Here is a 20,639-nt window from a genome sequence, read left to right on the forward strand (position 1 = left end):
AATGTGATCACACACATGGGTTAGTGTTGTGGATTCTGTTTGTGGGCTCCCTCTGGTGGTTACTGCTGGTACTGGGTGACTTTGGTGGGTTGCGGCCTTTGGTTTCCACCTGTCCATCAGAGGCTGGGTGTTTCCTATTTTACCTGGCCTTTCTGTCATTCCCTTGCCGGCTATCAATGTATTCAGATGTGCTCTGTTTGGTTCCTGCCTACCTGCTCCCAGATCTTTCAGGATAAGCTAAGTGCTGATTTTCAGTTGTTTGGTTTTTTGTCCAGCTTGCTTATTATGTCTCTATGCTAGCTGGTAGCTCTAGTGGACTGAGGTTCTCCCCATGTGCCATGAGTTGGCACATGGGTTCTTGTAATCTCAGGATGGTTTTTTTGATTAGGGTTTTTTGCTGACCGCTCAGTCCCCTTTTGTATCTTTCTGCTTTCTAGTTTACAGCGGGCCTCAATTTGCTAAAGCTATATATATCATCTCTATGTGTGTGCCTTCCTCTCATTTCACCGTCAATACATGTGAGGGGGCAACTATATCTTTTGGGGTTCATTCCTCTGGAGGCAAGTGAGGTCTTATTTTCTCTGCAGTACTAGTTAGCTCTTAGGCTGGTGCGTGGCATCTAGAACCAACGTAGGCACGCTCCCTGGCTATCTCTAGTTGCGTTTGTCAGGCGTAGGGCAGCGGTCAGCCCAGGTTCCATCACCCTAAAGCTCGTCCGTTATTTATTTGTACTTTGCTTGTCCTGTGCTATCCCTAGCCATTGGGGATTCATGACAGTATAGCCGGCCCACAAAGTGTTAATTGTTTGGGCTGAAGCAGGAGAAAAAGAAGTGTTTAAGGGAATTTTTTTTTTTTTTTCCTTCAGAGTTTTGCTGCCTAGCCCTTAATTGCTGTCTAGCTGCTTCTTACCTCCTCTTAACCCTTGAATGGCTCTGATCTTAGCTGTTTAACATGGATGTCCAGAGTTTGGCTTCCAGCCTGAGTAATCTCGCGGCAAAAGTTCAAAACATACAGGATTTTGTTGTTCACACTCCCATGTCTGAACCTAGAATTCCTATTCCAGAGTTCTTTTCTGGAGATAGATCTACCTTCCTGAATTTCAGGAACAATTGTAAATTGTTTCTTTCTTTAAAATCTCGCTCCTCTGGAGACCCTGCTCAACAGGTCAGGATTGTGATATCTTTCCTGCGGGGCGACCCTCAGAATTGGGCATTTGCATTGGCACCAGGGGATCCTGCATTGCTCAGTGTGGATGCGTTTTTTCTGGCATTGGGATTGCTCTATGAGGAACCTAACCTGGAGATTCAGGCTGAAAAGGCTTTATTGGCCCTCTCTCAGGGGCATGATGAAGCGGAAATATATTGTCAAAAATTTTGGAAATGGTCGGTGCTTACTCAGTGGAATGAGTGCGCCCTGGCTGCAAACTTCAGAAATGGTCTTTCTGAGGCCATTAAGGATATTATGGTGGGGTTCCCTACGCCTACAGGTCTGAATGAGTCTATGGCTATGGCCATTCAGATTGATCGGCGTTTACGGGAGCGCAAACCCGTGCACCAGTTGGCGGTGTCTTCTGAACAGGCACCTGAGACTATGCAATGTGATAGAATTCAGTCCAGAAGTGAACGGCAAAGTTATAGGCGGAAAAATGGATTGTGTTTTTATTGTGGTGATTCAGCTCATGTTATATCAGCATGCTCTAAACGCACAAAAAGGGTTGATAAATCTTTTGCCATTGGTACTCTGCAGCCTAAGTTCATTTTGTCTGTGACTCTGATTTTTTCACTGTCTTCCATTTCCGTCGATGCCTATGTGGATTCGGGCGCTGCCCTGAGTCTTATGGATTGGTCATTTGCTAAACGCTGCGGTTTTAGTCTGGAGCCTCTGGAAGTTCCTATTCCTCTGAAGGGAATTGATTCTACACCATTGGCTATGAATAAACCGCAGTACTGGACACAAGTGACCATGCGCATGACTCCCGTTCATCAGGAGGTGATTCGCTTCCTTGTACTGTATAATTTACATGATGTACTAGTGCTTGGTCTGCCATGGTTACAAACTCATAATCCTGTCCTGGACTGGAAAACAATGTCTGTGTTAAGCTGGGGATGTCAGGGGGTTCATGGTGATGCACCTCCGATTTCAATCGCTTCATCTACTCCTTCTGAGATCCCTGCGTTTTTGTCTGACTATAGGGATGTTTTTGAGGAGCCTAAGCTCAATTCGCTCCCTCCTCATAGAGAGTGTGACTGTGCTATAGAATTGATTCCTGGCAGTAAGTTCCCTAAGGGTCGTTTATTTAATCTGTCACTACCAGAGCATACTGCTATGCGGAATTATATTAAGGAGTCCTTGGAAAAGGGACATATTCGTCCATCTTCGTCCCCTCTGGGAGCAGGTTTTTTTTTCGTGGCAAAAAAAGATGGTTCCCTGAGGCCTTGTATAGATTATCGCCTTCTAAATAAGATTACAGTCAAATATCAGTATCCATTGCCATTATTAACTGATTTGTTTGCTCGCATTAAGGGGGCCAGGTGGTTCACTAAGATAGATCTTCGCGGTGCGTATAATCTGGTGCGGATAAAACAGGGTGATGAGTGGAAAACCGCATTTAATACGCCTGAGGGCCATTTTGAGTATTTGGTAATGCCTTTTGGACTCTCCAATGCTCCGTCAGTCTTTCAGTCCTTTATGCACAATATTTTCCGTGAATATCTGGATAAGTTTATGATTGTGTATTTGGATGATATTTTGGTGTTTTCTGATGACTGGGAGTCTCATGTTCTACAGGTCAGGAAGGTGTTTCAGGTTCTGCGGGCCAATTCTCTGTTTGTGAAGGGCTCAAAGTGTCTCTTCGGAGTCCAGAAGATTTCTTTTTTGGGGTACATTTTTTCTCCTTCTACTATTGAGATGGATCCTGTCAAGGTTCAGGCTATTTGTGACTGGACACAACCTACATCTGTTAAGAGCCTTCAGAAGTTCTTGGGGTTTGCTAATTTTTATCGTCGGTTCATTGCTAATTTTTCCAGTATTGTTAAACCTTTGACTGATTTGACTAAAAAGGGTGCTGATGTTGCTGATTGGTCTCCTGCGGCTGTGGAGGCCTTTCAGGAACTTAAGCGCCGGTTTTCTTCTGCTCCTGTGTTGTGTCAACCAGATGTTTCACTTCCTTTTCAGGTTGAGGTTGATGCTTCCGTGATTGGAGCGGGGGCGGTTTTGTCACAGAGAAGTTCTAATGGCTCGGTGATGAAGCCATGTGCATTCTTCTCTAGAAAATTCTCGCCCGCCGAGCGCAATTATGATGTGGGTAATCGGGAGCTTTTGGCCATGAAGTGGGCATTTGAGGAGTGGCGTCATTGGCTTGAGGGTGCTAAACATCGTGTGGTGGTCTTGACTGATCACAAGAATCTCATTTACCTTGAGTCTGCCAGGCGTTTGAATCCTAGACAGGCTCGTTGGTCGTTGTTTTTTTCTCGTTTCAATTTCGTGGTTTCGTACCTGCCAGGTTCGAAGAATGTGAAGGCAGATGCTCTTTCCAGGAGTTTTGTGTCTGACTCTCCTGGAGACTCTGGGCCTACTGGTATCCTTAGGGATGGGGTAATATTGTCCGCCGTATCCCCAGACTTGCGACGTGCATTGCAGGAGTTTCAGGTGGATAAACCGGATCGTTGTCCCCCAGAAAGACTGTTTGTCCCGGATGATTGGACCAGTAGAGTCATCTCCGAGGTCCATTCTTCTGTGTTGGCTGGTCATCCTGGAATATTTGGTACTAGAGACTTGGTGGCCAGGTCTTTTTGGTGGCCTTCCTTGTCTAGGGATGTGCGTACCTTTGTGCAGTCTTGTGAAGTGTGTGCTCGAGCTAAGCCTTGCTGTTCTCGGGCCAGTGGGTTGTTGTTATCTTTGCCCATTCCGAAGAGGCCTTGGACGCACATTTCCATGGATTTTATTTCTGATCTCCCGGTTTCACAGAAAATGTCCGTTATCTGGGTTGTGTGTGACCGCTTTTCCAAGATGGTTCATTTGGTGCCCTTGCCTAAGTTGCCCTCCTCCTCTGAGTTGGTCCCTTTATTTTTTCAGAACGTGGTTCGTTTGCATGGGATTCCGGAGAATATCGTTTCTGACAGGGGATCCCAGTTTGTGTCTAGATTTTGGCGGACGTTTTGTGCCAAGATGGGCATTGATTTGTCTTTCTTGTCTGCATTCCATCCTCAGACGAATGGCCAGACGGAGCGAACTAATCAGACCTTGGAAACTTATTTGAGGTGTTTTGTTTCTGCTGATCAAGATGACTGGGTTGCTTTTTTGCCACTGGCCGAATTTGCTCTTAATAATCGGGCTAGTTCTGCCACGTTGGTCTCTCCTTTTTTTTGTAATTCGGGGTTTCATCCTCGTTTTTCCTCTGGTCAGGTGGAGTCTTCGGATTGTCCTGGAGTGGACGTGGTGGTGGACAGGCTACATCAGATTTGGAATCAGGTGGTGGACAATTTGAAGTTATCTCAGGAGAAGACTCAGCAGTTTGCTAATCGCCGTCGCCGCGTGGGTCCCCGACTTCTTGTTGGGGATTTGGTGTGGTTGTCTTCTCGTTTTGTCCCTATGAAGGTCTCTTCTCCTAAGTTCAAGCCTCGGTTCATCGGTCCTTATAGGATCTCGGAGATTCTTAACCCTGTATCTTTTCGTTTGGATCTCCCAGCATCGTTTGCTATTCATAATGTGTTCCATCGGTCGTTGTTGCGGAGGTATGAGGTGCCCGTTGTTCCTTCGGTTGAGCCTCCTGCTCCGGTGCTGGTGGAGGGAGAATTGGAGTATGTTGTTGAGAAGATCTTGGATTCTCGTGTTTCCAGACGCAAACTCCAGTATTTGGTTAAGTGGAAGGGTTATGGTCAGGAGGATAATTCCTGGGTGGTCGCCTCCGATGTTCATGCGACTGATTTGGTCCGCGCCTTCCATAGAGCTCACCCTGATCGCCCTGGGGGTTCTCGTGAGGGTTCGGTGACCCCTCCTCAAGGGGGGGGTACTGTTGTGGATTCTGTTTGTAGGCTCCCTCTGGTGGTTACTGCTGGTACTGGGTGACTTTGGTGGGTTGCGGCCTTTGGTTTCCACCTGTCCATCAGAGGCTGGGTGTTTCCTATTTTACCTGGCCTTTCTGTCATTCCCTTGCCGGCTATCAATGTATTCAGATGTGCTCTGTTTGGTTCCTGCCTACCTGCTCCCAGATCTTTCAGGATAAGCTAAGTGCTGATTTTCAGTTGTTTGGTTTTTTGTCCAGCTTGCTTATTATGTCTCTATGCTAGCTGGTAGCTCTAGTGGACTGAGGTTCTCCCCATGTGCCATGAGTTGGCACATGGGTTCTTGTAATCTCAGGATGGTTTTTTTGATTAGGGTTTTTTGCTGACCGCTCAGTCCCCTTTTGTATCTTTCTGCTTTCTAGTTTACAGCGGGCCTCAATTTGCTAAAGCTATATATATCATCTCTATGTGTGTGCCTTCCTCTCATTTCACCGTCAATACATGTGAGGGGGCAACTATATCTTTTGGGGTTCATTCCTCTGGAGGCAAGTGAGGTCTTATTTTCTCTGCAGTACTAGTTAGCTCTTAGGCTGGTGCGTGGCGTCTAGAACCAACGTAGGCACGCTCCCTAGCTATCTCTAGTTGCGTTTGTCAGGCGTAGGGCAGCGGTCAGCCCAGGTTCCATCACCCTAGAGCTCGTCCGTTATTTATTTGTACTTTGCTTGTCCTGTGCTATCCCTAGCCATTGGGGATTCATGACAGGTTAGCTTCACCCGGTATGAAGGAAGCAAACCCTGTTACGTCACAGGGCCGCGATACTGCACAGGGAGCGCAAGCAAGGCGACACAAAACTTTGCCCCAGACTCAGGGTAAGAGTCCCTCTAGATCTCTTGCGCTTGACTCCGCTACTGCGGTGCCAGGGAAACTAAAGTAAAAATTTACCGCACAGGCGACACCACTAACCACCCTAACTAGGGCCAGGAAAGCGCACTATCTGCACACGGTGCCGCTCTGGCGGTCGCTGCTAACTGAATTCAGCAACTTGTGCAATTGTGCAGGATAGCACTGTCGGGCGCTAGGTAGCTCTACCATTCGCGAGTAGGCAACAACACTAGGGATGGGAATGATTTGGAGCTTTCATCCATCGACAGGCATTCAACCACACACGCAAGTTAATAAGTTTACACTAGCGCATGGCTGAGCGGCCATGCGAACTTTTTCTAGCAGTAGCGCTCCGGGACCTTCCTGATGGTCCAATAGGAACCGCAACAGGACCTGAGCATGTGACCCCCGACCTCCAATGGGAGGTCGTCCCGTGGACATGCTCAGTGTGGGAAAAGCAGGACTTGGTCAATGAAATGCCTGCTCGCTGCTGAACAATGCTGGCTACAAAGGCAGAGCCTGGATAGGTAGCAGTACCCAAGCGCACTGTATCAGCTTGAGCCAGACGCTGGGATTGACGTCTGTGCTCAGCAGGTTCCACTGTGGCTGGAGGTGAATGTGAGACCACAGTGGACATGGCTCAAGATTCCCCCTGTGCAGCGGCGGGAACTTGACACCTAACATACTGCTCCTCCTGAGTGCCGATCGGTGTTCAATTATCAGAACTGAATTGGACTTCATCTGTACTCCTTGGTACAAACTCTGGAGCCTCAGGACTTACTTCACTCTCCTGAGGATAAAACATCCTTTTCCTTGCCGGTCCAAGAGATATAACAATGTGCTCTTCTTCATCTGTACTCTCAAGGTCACTATCCACATCTGGAGTGTAATGTGCTGCTGCAGTGCAGTGTAGTACAGCCTCCACCAGGGGGTGCTGGTTAAGGAAAAGAGGTTGTACACACAGCGCAGCAACACTGAACAACAACACAGGTGTCACAGCTAATGAAAGAGAAGTCAGACAAGCCAAGGTCATACACAGAGAGGTCAGCGCAGTACACAGGAGGAGTCAGAGGAATAGTCAGGAAGAAATGTGAGTAACCGTTGCCTAGCTCTTGGTACAGTTTATTCATGTACCACTTTTGACAGAGAAATCTTCCAATTTTTCTTCTCGTCAGTGCGCAGCATTGACAGTAATGTCCGGTTAAAACGTTCCACTTGTCCACTACCCTCTGGGTGATAGGGTGTTGTATGGGATCTCTGAATTCTACAGTACTTTCCTAATTTGGCAAAGAGCTGCTTCTCAAATTCTCTTCCTTGGTCGTAGGGAACCCAAACTTCAAAGCAAAATCATTGAAGATCTCTGCCGCTGTAAAACCAGATTTATTAGTCGTGGCATATGCTTGAGCAAATCGAGTAAAATGGTCCATCACCACCAAGATGTATTCGGAACCTCCCTTGCAGGTCTTGAGATGTAAAAAGTCTATTGATACCATCTCAAATGGATACATAGTCTGGATGTTGCCCATAGGTGCCCGGGTTGATGGTTTGGGATGTTTATCTTTCAAACACCCACACTCCCTGGTCACGTACCTCTCAATATCTCTCTGCATGTACGGCCAGAAGAAACGTTCATGGATCAATTTTGTTGTTCTTTCCACTCCCAGGTGTCCCATGTTTTCATGGAGTTCTTTGAAGACCAACCTACGGTACACTCTGGGTAGCACCAACTGCTGTTTTTGTCGTCCTTTACGATACGGGATACCATCTTCATTGAGGAAGAGCTTCGCCCATTCTTTAACTAAAACCGATACTGCTGGTGACTCATTATCTCTTGTTTACTTGGAAAACGATTTTGGTCCACATAAGGAAGTACTCTGGCAATTATCTGATCTTCCTGTTGTTCTCTATGGATTGTTCCTTTTGGTAGTTGTTGAATGGACAGGGGGTGATCTCGTTCTTTCACTTTTATGGTGGTTTCCACCGTCAACGGACACCACAATGGTGTGTCTTCCTCTTGATGAGCTTGTACTGCTTGGGTAGTGCTCTCAATACCTTCCATACTGACTTCCTCTGAGCATTCTTGCATGCATCAAGCTCTAGTGGCATTCTCGACAATCCGTCAGCATCTGCATTGCATTTCCCTGGCCTGTACTTAATACTGAAATTAAAGTCAGCTAGATCAGCTACCCATCTCTGACCCGTTGCATTCAGTTTGGCTGTAGTAAGAACATAGGTCAAGGAGTTATTGTCAGTGTAAACCTCAATCTCTTTTCTGTAATAGAGGAAATCTCTAAATCGTTCACAGATAGCCCATTTCAATGCCAGGAACTCCAATTTTTCAGAATGTAGATGGTAATTTCTCTTCGTGTTAGTCAATGTTTTGGAACCAGGTAATCTGCTAGTTCTTCCAATACCTCCTGGTGGTCTGATGTCCAGTCAGTGGGCTACTGGGATGAAATGGCATTGCTTCTTTTAAGTCCAGTCTTGCCCACGTTCTTCTTTTTCTCCATGGGTGTTGTTGACTCTGTCGTCCCCCCAAGAGGAAATATAGTGTGGCGGCAATCCTGGAGAAGTTCCGGATATAAGTACAATAGTAGGAAAGGATTCCTATGATCTGCCTCACCTCCCTGACAGTAGAAGGCTGCTTATCTTTTAAGGCGAGTATAGGAGCGATTTCTGCTGGGGCCATGGTATATCCTTCTCCGGACACAATTTTCCCTACAAATCAGACTTGCCTTTTCAACAGTTCACACTTCTTTGTGGTCAACTTAACTCCATGTTGTTGATACCGCTAAAGTACGGTCCTCACATGTTGTACGTGCTTCCGGAAGGTTTTGCTGTGTACCGCATTGTCATCCAAGTACAGCTGGCAGATGTCGTCCCTCAATGCTTCTAAACATGTCTCCATGCTCAACGGTATGCGGATCCACTCATATAATCCCCATGGTGAGATGAATGCTGTCAAAGGTCTACTGGACTCCTCGACAAACCCTGATCAAGGACAGAAAACCCGGTACTTCCTGATAGGCTATCCAGTATATCTTGGATCTTTGGTATCAGGTGTCGATCAGGTACTGACTTTCGGTTTAGTCTCAATGTACCGTCCTTCTCCCTAACACAGACAATAGGAGAGGAATAAGACGACTTCGAATTTTGGACCCAAACTCTGTTGATTAGATCTTGTAAATACTCTTTTACTTCACTGTATAACAGATACGGCACCGACATGTAACTTTTGGTTACAGGGGTCATGTCTTTCAAATTGATATTCAACTGCAATGACGGAATACAGCCTATATCAGAGTCATCTTTAGAGAATGCATGACACTCTTCTCTCAGCATCTTTTTTGCTACCGCTAGATCTTCAGCACACAAGTGTTCCAGGGGAACTGGGGGATCCCAGGATCCTGAGGTGGGTCATGCAATTTCCTCCCCTGGCAACTCCTCTTCCTTGGTGGGGGGACTGAATTCATGGTAGATCACTGGGCGGGTCTCACACCGGCTGGATATACCACTTTGACGGTTTCGATGTGACCTAACACAGTCTTTGGATCCAGTCTAATTTTGTGTTTTGTAGTATTCCTGACCGGCACTGTCACTCGGGCAAACCCACCTGTAGGAATCAAGAGCAGAGTCTCACCTTGAACTAGGCCTTCTGGAAGTTCAGAGGAGTCTTTTGGCACGAACCCAGACTCCTCACCCCACTCCCACTATTTGGTTGGCAGGGATGATGGTTGGGTTCAGGCCTACCTTGACTTCTTTCAGGTCCATTTTATTCTGTGCTTTCTTTACTCTATGAATCACATTTTCTGCCACAGCATTGGGTATGGTGAACGATATGGCAATTTCATCCACGATCAGTGTCCCTGACTTGTGTTTCACGATGACCTAACTGATTACATTATAACCCAGGATAGTATCCTCTGCCACGTTCTGATCACTGGTCACGAGAAAAGGTACCAAAAGCTCGATGGTGTTGCTGTCCTTAGTGGTCCTGAGTTGGAAAGTCACTTCCACCCAGCCTATGAAAGGAATTTCAGTCTGGTTGTTGGTTTTGCCGTGAAGTTCCACTGATCCTAAGAGTTCCTTTAGCAACCACAGAAAAATGTTTTTCTATCTACTGGCTAACACGGTACCAAGATATATATCTTTCCTTTAGCAACCATAGGCAGGTATGAGACAGGTGTCACCTTCTCCATTCTTCATTTAAAAGGCTCGCTTAGGCTCCTGTGTCCAACAGTACTCTTACCAGGAATCCATCTAGCTGGCACTGTATGTAGCACCTTTCACCGATTAGGCTGATGAGGCTATCTTTACTGACTGAGGAATCGTCCTCCGAGAAGTACGACTTTAGACCTCCGCACTGGGCATTAAGTAACCGATGCCCCAGTCTCTCTTGCAGCTGTTGTAGATAGGAACACACTTGGGGATAGTGCTGATGCAGCTGTTTTACCTCATGCGCCATTCTGGGGGTTGGTGGGCTTTGGATTTGCTTCTGGGGCCTCCTTTGTGTTGTGGTTATCAGTCGCCCCACACTGGCAGCCTCCGGTCTTTTAACCCAAACGACTGTGACCACATCTTAAACAGTGTACACATACTGCACTCTGATTTGATGAACGGCATGCCTCACAAGCTAGGTATCTTCTGTTTTGGAACCCACTCCTGGGTCTGAGAGATACAGATCCTGGCCTGGAACGAATCAACTCTTTCACCTCCATCCGCTCAGCTTGCAGTTCTCCTATTACTTCTTCCCAGTCAGCTCTGGCTGTCCTCTCTTTTGTTGGTGGTTTAAGGTTCTCTCTCGGCAGTGGTACTGGATGGTCTTCATCATGCTCTTCGGACTGGCAACCGGGGGTCTCCAGCTTCAGTTGACTCATTTTGTTGGTTTTAGGAGCAGAGCAGTTTTTTAACTTCTGTTCGCTCTCTGACTCCAAACTAGCTGCCTCATTCATTTTTTCAGTTAGGACTAGATGCCAGGATCTTCTAGGTACTGTTTCAGCTGTAACTTAATATATTTGCTGTTTAAGCCCATTCCCAGCGATCTCAAGAACTTCTTCTGGACTAGCCCAGCATCAAATTTCTCTTCCGCCCCTACATCTCTGGATGTGAACAACAGTCTACAGTATTCTTAAGTTCAATCGCTCTGAACAAGAAACTTTGGAGTGATTCATTAATGTTCTGTGAGATGTTGATGAGTCGGTTGAACATTTCTGAAGTACTCTTTTTTTTATAGTGCCCTTTTAAAATCATCTTCTACTGTGGTAGGATCAATTAACTTTTTATCTCTAGCATACTGCGGATCGCTTTCACCACCCCCTCAATGATCTCATCTGGCTGGTAGACTTTCAATAATCCTGCATCGATCTGGTGCAACAAGTTCATATAAGAACTGCTCACACTCTCCAATCTGTCCCAGGATCTTGAACTCTTTCCTTATGGTGATTTGTGGTGTTGGAGAGTACTATTTTCCTGATTTATCAAATCCAAGCAGGTTAACGGTTCTGTCAGAATCTGTCACACATTTAGAGGGTTGTTTAGATTTCTGCAGGGCTGTTGTTAAGGCTGTGAATTGTTTTTTCAACATCTATAGTTCTGTCTGAGGAAGGAGATTCCCGCTCTTGGTAATTGGTGCCACCCCTCCATCTTCCAACTTCAACCCGGTTAGAAACTGTGTTAGCTCCTGGAGGAACGTCCCCATGACATCTTCAGCTTCTTTCTCCCCAGCTCATCCATGTGTGTATTAATGGCAGCTACAAGTTATCTGCGGGAGTGTGCTTTAGAGATCTGTTCTTCTGACATCTTTATATGTTCTGTCACTGCTCTCAATTCTACACATGTTAACTGAAGAAGCAATTCGCTGATTCTGTCCATTTGTATTTCCACATCCATTGCTGTTAGTGAGTTTTCTTTAGGGCTGGTCCCCTTTAACTGGTGCAGCAGAGTTAAGTTAAGGTGCTGTGCTGCTTTAGGGCAAGTCCCCTTTAAGTGGTGTAGCAGAGTTGAGTTGAGGTGCTGTGCTGCTGTATTTTCCAGTCACTTTGCCTCTTTTCCCTCTACACGCTAATTCCCGCTCAGAATTCTTCGTACGGGCCACCAATGTTACGTGTACGCCACTAGGTTCAGATAAGGGCGGGACAGGACTCATGAATTCTTTGGAACTCTGGGGGAACCGTTACTCAGGGCGACCATGCACTACAGCTTCCTCAGGCACAAGATGGATCCACTTGCTCACGCAGACATTGATAGAGTCCTCATGAACAGAAGTTTAATATCACAGCATGTCCAGTGCAGTTTAAGTCTCTTAAGCACAGGCTTCATAAACAGTACAGCTGCTACTTAGAGGCACATTAACTAACAGTCTCTTTTGATAGCACAATTCAGCACAGATCAAGACTCTTTACAAAGGTACAGTAGTACACAGCATTCCTTCTAGCACAGTGTAATGGAGGAGGGGGGGGTTTGCTGAGGGAAATTATCCCTGTAACACAACTTCTTCCAGTCCTTATCTTCCTGCTCCTGATAGACTTTCTCAACTAGCAGTATAAGGGGAGCCCAGCTTCACTCTGTAATAGGAAAAGTGGTGGAATTGTAAAAGTTGCAGATTGGATAGACATTTTAATGATAAGAAAATGATGAAAAATGGAAACAAAGTTTACAGATTTCTTCATTCTGGAATAAGAGACGTGCAAAAATCCCTGCACTTACAGCCTCGGCTATCACTGATGTTATTAATGGTTGTCTGAGGAAGGTTCGGCAGTTGAATGCACTTGGACAAATCATCAAGATTCACTGCTGGCAGCTCTTGTGTAGTCACTAATGATGTCTCGATGTGCTCAATGGAGACAAGTCCAGAGACCCTGCAGCCATGGGAGCAGATTTAGACTACGCAGACTGTTTACAGTAGAAAGAGAAACATGCGGCCTGGTGTTGCTGTGGTAGTGTGAGGATTTCTGTACGTGGCACTCCACTTCTGTATACTCTATACTATACTGAATAAATGGAGATGTTTAGAGAAATTTGTTTCCATTTTTTCATCATTTCCAAATAATTAAACTGTCTCTATTCTCTGATTTACAAAACTCCACGATTTTCTTTCCAGAACTTCCAAACAGAATAAAACAAATGTAAACAAGTGGAGGTGGTTGTCCAGGGCCCTGCACTCATAGGGGCCAACCACAGCTACCGCTAGTCTTAACTATATCTGCATGGGCAGCACATCAATATAGTTAAGCTGTGCAGTAGAGCAGGAAGCTATAATGTAACTGCACTACCGCTCTCCATTCTGCACACTGCAGGTCGCTTTAAGCCTGCGGCCTACAGAGCAGCAAGAATTTGCACTGGCCGAGGAACCGGTACCCGTACAGGACATCAGAGTCCAGGAGCGGTGACATAATCATGCCATAACTTAGACATCCTCTGCATGCGTCGGCGCTATGACATCAGTGCGTTGGTCTACCCGGGCTTTGCCGGTGGACTTGTCAGGATTCTGGATTAGCTGAGTATATGATGTTTTTTATTTTATTTAAAACTTATGGTGGACTGTGGGGGCATCATAAACAATGAGGGACCCTCAAACAGTGTGGAGGTCCCCCTAATATATTGTAGGGACTACTGTCCCAAAGTATGGAGGCCATACAGTTTAGGGGCTAATGTAGAGGTCATTATACAGTTTGAGGCCTACTGTGGTGGCAATCATACAGTGTGGGGAATAGTGTGGGGGCCCTTATACTTTGGCTGGGCCCCACATACAGTACAGACCAAAAGTTTGGACACACCTTCTCATTTAAAGATTTTTCTGTATTTTCATGACTATGAAAATTGTAAATTCACACTGAAGGCATCGAAACTATGAATTAACACATGTGGAATTATATACCTAACAAAAAAGTGTGAAACAACTGAAAATATGTCTTATATTCTAGGTTCTTCAAAGTAGCCACCTTTTGCTTTGATGACTGCTTTGCACACTCTTGGCATTCTCTTGATGAGCTTCAAGAGGTAGTCACCGGGAATGGTCTTCCAACAATCTTGAAGGAGTTCCCAGACATGCTTAGCACTTGTTGGCCCTTTTGCCTTCTCTCTGCGGTCCAGGTCACCCCAAACCATCTCGATTGGGTTCAGGTCTGGCCCTGTGGGCCAGCCTGCATGCTCATCATCTCCTGCCTCGATTACTGCAATATTCTCCTCTATGGCCTGCCTCTCCAGTGCGTCCTTAATTCTGCTGCATGACTAATCCATCTCTCGCCTTGCTATTCGTCCTTTACTATATTCTGAAAATCCTTTAATTGGCTTCCAATTCCCCAATGTATCCAGTTCAAACTATTTACTGTATATTGACCTACAAAGCCGTCCATAATGTCTCCTCCGCATATCTCCAAACTAATCTCTCCAAACTTACCTTCTAACATGTAATCTCCTGTCATCTCAAGACCTTCTTCTCTCCTCTGCAGTTAAATATTCCTCACCCAATTGCCTCCATGACTTCTCCTGAGCATCCCTTATACTCTGGAGTTCTGTGGCCCAACACGGAATTAGGAAACACTTCTCTTCAAGCAAGCTTACAGCCTGCACAGACCCTACCGTCGCCTCAGTGAAGCCTGCGATAACCCTGCTGCCACCTCACCACCATCTAAGCTGCTGCAAGCCCCCAACCTACTGTATACTTCCCAATTAACCGGTAGACTGTAAGGGACCTCTTCCATCTGTACCAGTCTGTTAGTTTGTTCACTGTAATTTGTATTTGTATTTTGTATGTAACCCCATCTCATGTGTAGCACCATGGAATCAATGGTGCTCTAAAAATAAAAATAATCTGTGGGGTGTTCTCATAATGTTTGGGGGCTATTTTATGGTGTGGGGGCCATTATAGAGTTTGTGCCCTACCATGGGGGCAAATATTCAGTGTGGAAACTAATGCAGAGGCCATTAAACAGTGTGTGATCTAATCCGGAGGCCATTATAAATTGTGGGGACTACTGTAGAGGCCATTATACAGTAAGAGGGCCATTATACAGTGTGGGTTCTATTGTGGTGGCCATCATACAGTTTGAGGGCTTCTGAGGGAGTCATTATACTGTGTTTTGGGACAGCAGTGGGGGCATCATACTTTGTATGGGGGCTGTGGGGGTATCATACTATGTATTGAGGAGCTGTGGACCCATATACTAAGTATAGGGGAGCTGTAAGCCCATCATACTGTGTATAGCTGAGCTGTGGGTAAATACTGTATTTAGGGTAGCTGTGGGGCCACCATACTGTATATAGAGGAACTGTACATTGGCAACTCAACGGACATTATGAAATGTTAAGTGGACCTTAAAGAAGCATTATTGTTATAGGGGCACTCAGAGTATTGCACATGGGGTAGTATTACTTTCTAGGGGCAAAATGTGGACACTGTTCATATGGTGGCAATATTGGTGTTAGTCTTTTTGTAGAGATTTATTTTCAGTAACAACCTGGTTATCTCCTGATGTTCCTCTATACCCACAATTGGGGTGTGTCACCCTATTTGTAATTGGTTACCTGGTTAGGGGCCTACTCGGATGTTCTGTCCCCTGAGCTGAACCCAAAACTACACCTCTGTATCAAAAAAGGGGATGGGGAAGACCGGAGTGTTGAAACGTGTTGGTTGGTAGCTCTCTGGGACCTACATGTTATCCATATTGTGCCTGCGTTTATTAATTTTCTCCATTAAAGACGAAGTTTTATATTTTCCTACGCTGAAGTACCTTCTTTTCTTCAAGCTACACCTCTGGTTTAGTGTAATGAAAACTAAAAGCATTTTTACCTTTCATTAATGTGGTAAGCTGGTGCCCCTGTTTATCCAGTAGGATTTCCTCCATTAGAGAGTCACCTAAAAAAATGACAGTTTTTAACAATTTGTGACACTAGATGCACAAACATAACATATATAAGATTACTAGCTGTACTACCTGGCTTCGCCCGAGTTAATAACTGCTGTTAGCAAAATAGAATGTGTTAACAAAAATGTATTCTGCACACAAAAACCACAAAACAAATAGATAGAAATGTAATTATTAAAAGGCAAAACTAAGCTAATAGAAGCATTTCACGACATATATTTCAACACCAGAGATATTCCACACAGATTTAACTAAATTGGCCAAGTAATGTGAAGTAATCTACTACTTATTCGAGAGGCTTTTGATAAACGACATTCTTAGTTTTTCCTTCAGGTGCAAAGACGAACAGATTTTTGGCTGTTCCAACTCTTGAACAGGCCACATAAAGTTGACCTTGAGACAAGCATGGAGATTGTAAATCGATTCCAACTACTTTCAAGGACTGTCCCTGAGCCTTGTTGATGGACATAGCAAATGCCAGTCGAACAAGAAACTGGAGGCATCTAAAATCAAAAGGCAAATAAGATGGAATGAGAGGAATTGTTGGAATGAAAACATCTTTTCCTGTGGCACATCCTGTCAAAATGGTTGCCTCAATTACATGTGGAAACAGGTTCTTAATCAAGAGTCTTGTTCCATTACACAGCTTTGGTGGATCCAAATTTCTCAATAGCAGAATAGGTGCTCCAGATTTTAGAAAGAGCTTGTGATGAGGAAGTCCTTGTGGCTCCAAGGAATTGAAGAACTCAGTTGGATACAATAATGCTTGAGCAGGGTCTATTACTGTATCCACTGACTTGTAGGTTGTCCACCCACCTGGAAGGAGATTTAGAATTTGAAGATTGATCTTGTTGACGCTGTCATTTTTGGGAGCTAGAATAGCCCTTTCACACAGCCAGCCAGAATTTTTGAAGTGGAGTTGAATGTTTGGAAAAACCTTTGCTTTCAACTCCTCAATGGGAGTCACAATGCAACAAATGTTGCTTGGGAAGGTGATCTGTCCAGCAGACCACCCGGGAGGGGCAACTGGAGACAACGAGGAGGAGACCGACAAGGAGGTCAAAACGTAAATCTAATCGAACGTATGGTGACGAGATCACAGGTAGGAATGCGAAATCTGTGATAAATATTTCCTCCTACACCTTGAATCCTGTCGAACTATCAGTCCTACAAAGGGGTCTTTCCTTTTGCCCAACCCCCCCATGGGATAGCTTCAAGCTTGAGCAGAGGGACACTCAGGATTTGCTCTTGAAGCAACAGAAAGATGACTTCCCTACCAGGCACAACATTACACCTATAGAGAAACAGGCCATAGAATCCCTACGTACTAATAAGGGTATAATCATCAAACCAACGGATAAGGGTGGGGCCATAGTCATCCTGAATCGAAATGACTACATTGAGGAAATAAACAACCAACTGGCTGATACATCTACTTATCAGAGGCTATCATATGACCCCGCCCCCAATATTAGGTCCAAAATTGATGCAATCCTGAGTAAATACCTTTCCAACAATTGCATAGACCAACAAACGGCCAATTTTCTAACAAACCCACACCCAACAATACCGGTTTTTTATGTCCTCCCCAAAATTCATAAATCCTTTATCAATCCCCCGGGCCGCCCTATCGTGGCATCTACAAATTCCATCCTTTCTCCTCTGTCAATTTTCTTGGAAAAATATCTCACCCCATTTGTTAAAAAAAAAAAAATCGTTTGTCCTCGACACGGGTCATTTTATCAAGATAATCAAACAGAATTCCACTTTACAAAGACAACAATGTCTTTTAACAACTTTGGATGTTAAGAGTCTCTATACCTCAATTAAACATGATTTGGGTCTGGAGGCAGTGGGCAACCTCTTACAGACCTCTGACTTGAGTCCACAAGCCCAACACCTTATACTGGATTTCCTTTCTAGGGTCCTTAGAGAGAACTATTTCTTGTTCAGTGACCAGTTCTACTTGCAAATCTGTGGGACCACCGTGGTGTCCAACATGGCACCAGCATATGCCAATGTTTACATGGACACCTTTGAGAACAAGCACATCTATAATAATGCCCTCTTTAAGATACATTCAAAATGCTGGCTCCGTTACATAGGTGACGTCTTCTGTCTATGGGACGGACCAGCTGATACCTTTTCCCTCTTTGTATCACAGATTAATGATGTCAGACCCGAATTACAATTTACACCCAACTGTGACACTCTTAAAATTCCGTTCCTCGACACCTTGGTTATCAAGAATAACCGAGGTGGCCTTGATACGGATATTTTCACGAAGCCCACTGATTCTAACAATCTGCTTTTGTTTTCAAGTTGCCATCCCAAATCAACACGGGAAAGCCTTCCACGCTCCCAATTCCGTAGGGTTACTAACATAGTGTCAAACTCCAACCTGACTGAATCTCGATTAGATGACATGGTACAAAAATTCAGGGACAGGAATTATCCCTATAGGATTCTCCAAAAAGAAAGAACGAGGGCCCTTGAATACTCTCCTTCCAGATTACAAACCCCTAAACAGGAACGGATACCATTTATACATACCCACCACCCCACCATGCCTTTGATCTATAAGACCATCAATAAACATTGGCTCCTGCTCTCTGAGGCCTACCCACAAGTAGCTGCCTTTCAAGCCCCAGCTCTGATGTGCAAACGCAGACCAAGGAACTTTAAAGACAGCCTGGTTAAGGCCGACATCGGAAGTTTCATCAAACAACCAAGACAAAAATTCCTTGGAACTCAGAGGGTGGGTACGTTCCCTTGCTTGGGTTGTGCCTGTTGTGCCAACGTGATTAGGTCGAGTGAATTTGCACATCCACATACGGGTAAGAAGTTCATGATTAAGGGATTCTACACTTGTGAAACTAATTATGTTGTGTACCTAATCAAGTGTCCTTGCGGCCTTATGTACGTGGGTGAAACTATACAGCACGTACGTGACAGAATCTCCAGCAACAAGTCTACCATTAGACTAAAGAAAACTCTACCATTAGACTAAAGAAAACCTGGCTCCTGCTCCCCCATCATTTTGCTTTGGCCAACCACTTCGTATCTCAACTCCGGTACCAGGTAATAGAGAAAGTGGAACAACCAAGACGGGGTGGTGATCATATAAAACTCCTCAAAGAACGAGAATCCTTCTGGATCTATACACAGCAGACTATGGCCCCCAAAGGCCTTAATAGGGAATTGGACTTCACCTTTTAGAATGTTGATATACAGTCTGGTTATATGTTAACTATCTTGGTTACTTTATGTTTCTGGATCAAGACCGCCTCTCTAATCACCTTTTATTTCTTTCTCCTTTTCTAGACTTCTTAGGAAGGAAGTACATGAGAATTCTTTATTTTTTTCACTACAATCTACCACCTTTTGGTAAGTTTACCATGACTATAAAGCTCCTTATTTTTATTTTTATTTTTACTCTTTTTTCCTATTTATTTTGGATAACATTTTGGTATTTATCTTATCCATTTTTCCAACTCTTTGTTTTGTTCTGTAATTTTTATTTTCATCGCTTTAGTTTTACGGTTTATCTATTTATTTATTTATTGTACCTTTTTTTTTCAATTTTTTGTCACCTTTTTTTTCATATTATATATTTTCTTCATTTTTTTCTTTTTTTCTTTTTTTCATTATTTCCTTTTTTCATTATATTTTTTTCATTATTTTCTTAATTTTTTCATTCCATTATCATTTATTATTTCTCCATAGTGTTCATTTGTTTTGTATTTTTTTCATTTTTTATTCTATTTTATTTATTTTAACGTTTTTTTCTCCACATCAGCATCATGATTATGGTCTCCCTGTACTAAACCAGGTCTTGGTGTATTCTATCCGTAGTTTTATCCTCATCATTATTTTTATTTATTTTTTTAAATTTATTTTTATCTTTATTTTTTATATTTTCTATTTTTTTTATTTATTTTTTTTTTCTGTACTCCTTCCTGCTTATTTTTTCTATACTCCTTCCCTCTCTTTTTTCTATACTCCTTCCCTCTCTTTTTTCCTTATTTTTCCTTATTTTTTTTCCTTAAGTTCCACCCAGCTTAGGGCAGTCCAGCCTCATTTTCGCCGCTAACATTGGTGTGTACATAGCATGGAAACGTCTGTGATATTCTCCTGCATTGGCGTTGTTAAGTTCGGCCGATTGGTACGCACTGTGCATGCTCCGGCCCCCTTGCACTTACTGCGCAGCTGCGACACATGTCCTCGGCATCCATTGCGCATGCGCCGGGATGGCGCGCGCACATCATTGCGGTGCAAACCTCATTTTCAGCCCACAGAGCTGCCCGCCGTCATACACCGGATATTACTACACCGGCGCCCTATTTAAAGCGCCAGCATCCTCCACATTAGCCACTGCATCACCAATGAGACGGACACCTTACTCCTGAACTCTGCCTGGAGCTGGTAAATGCTGCGGTTTCATATCATCTCATGGCCTTTGCCTCTCTTGGTTTATTTGCATTCAATGTATACTTAACCATGTGCTCTCCTCTTTTCTCTCTAGTTCTTTGGGACTCTTCTCCTATACTCTTATTTTCCCATTCACTCCTCTTACATAAGGTCAGTACTTCAGTATGGTGGCTTGATCAGTTTCGTCTACCTGTGTCTATTTATACCTAGCCTTGAATTTTACTTCAGCATAAGTGCGTACTTTGTAGTGGTCCTTGCTCTAACCTGACATCATGGGACTTTAACTTAACTCTTTATATGCTATAATTAATTGCCTTTGGACTGAGACGAGTCCTTATCTAATATATTGTGAGCTGTATATATTCTCTGTATATTTTTTATTGGAAGTTGTTTGTTTTTTCCTCTTTATGTTTGGATGAATTTCACTTTTTTGGCACATGTATATTTGTACAGCACA

The 20,639-nt window shown here is 44.2% G+C and overlaps 1 protein-coding gene across 2 annotated transcripts in view; it reads right to left on the bottom strand.

Moving 5' to 3' along the window:
- The window catches only part of LOC143770331 (uncharacterized), a 600,942-nt gene that overhangs the window by 389,351 nt on the left and 190,952 nt on the right, over window positions 1–20,639 (bottom strand). For both annotated transcript variants that reach the window (XM_077259855.1, XM_077259863.1), the window contains one exon: window positions 15,676–15,741. In XM_077259855.1, coding sequence (XP_077115970.1) covers window positions 15,676–15,741 — 66 coding nt within the window. The remainder of the gene's footprint in view (window positions 1–15,675; window positions 15,742–20,639) is intronic.

The sequence above is a fragment of the Ranitomeya variabilis genome, chromosome 1, assembly GCF_051348905.1.
Source record: "Ranitomeya variabilis isolate aRanVar5 chromosome 1, aRanVar5.hap1, whole genome shotgun sequence".
Classification (NCBI taxonomy): Eukaryota; Metazoa; Chordata; class Amphibia; order Anura; family Dendrobatidae; genus Ranitomeya; species Ranitomeya variabilis.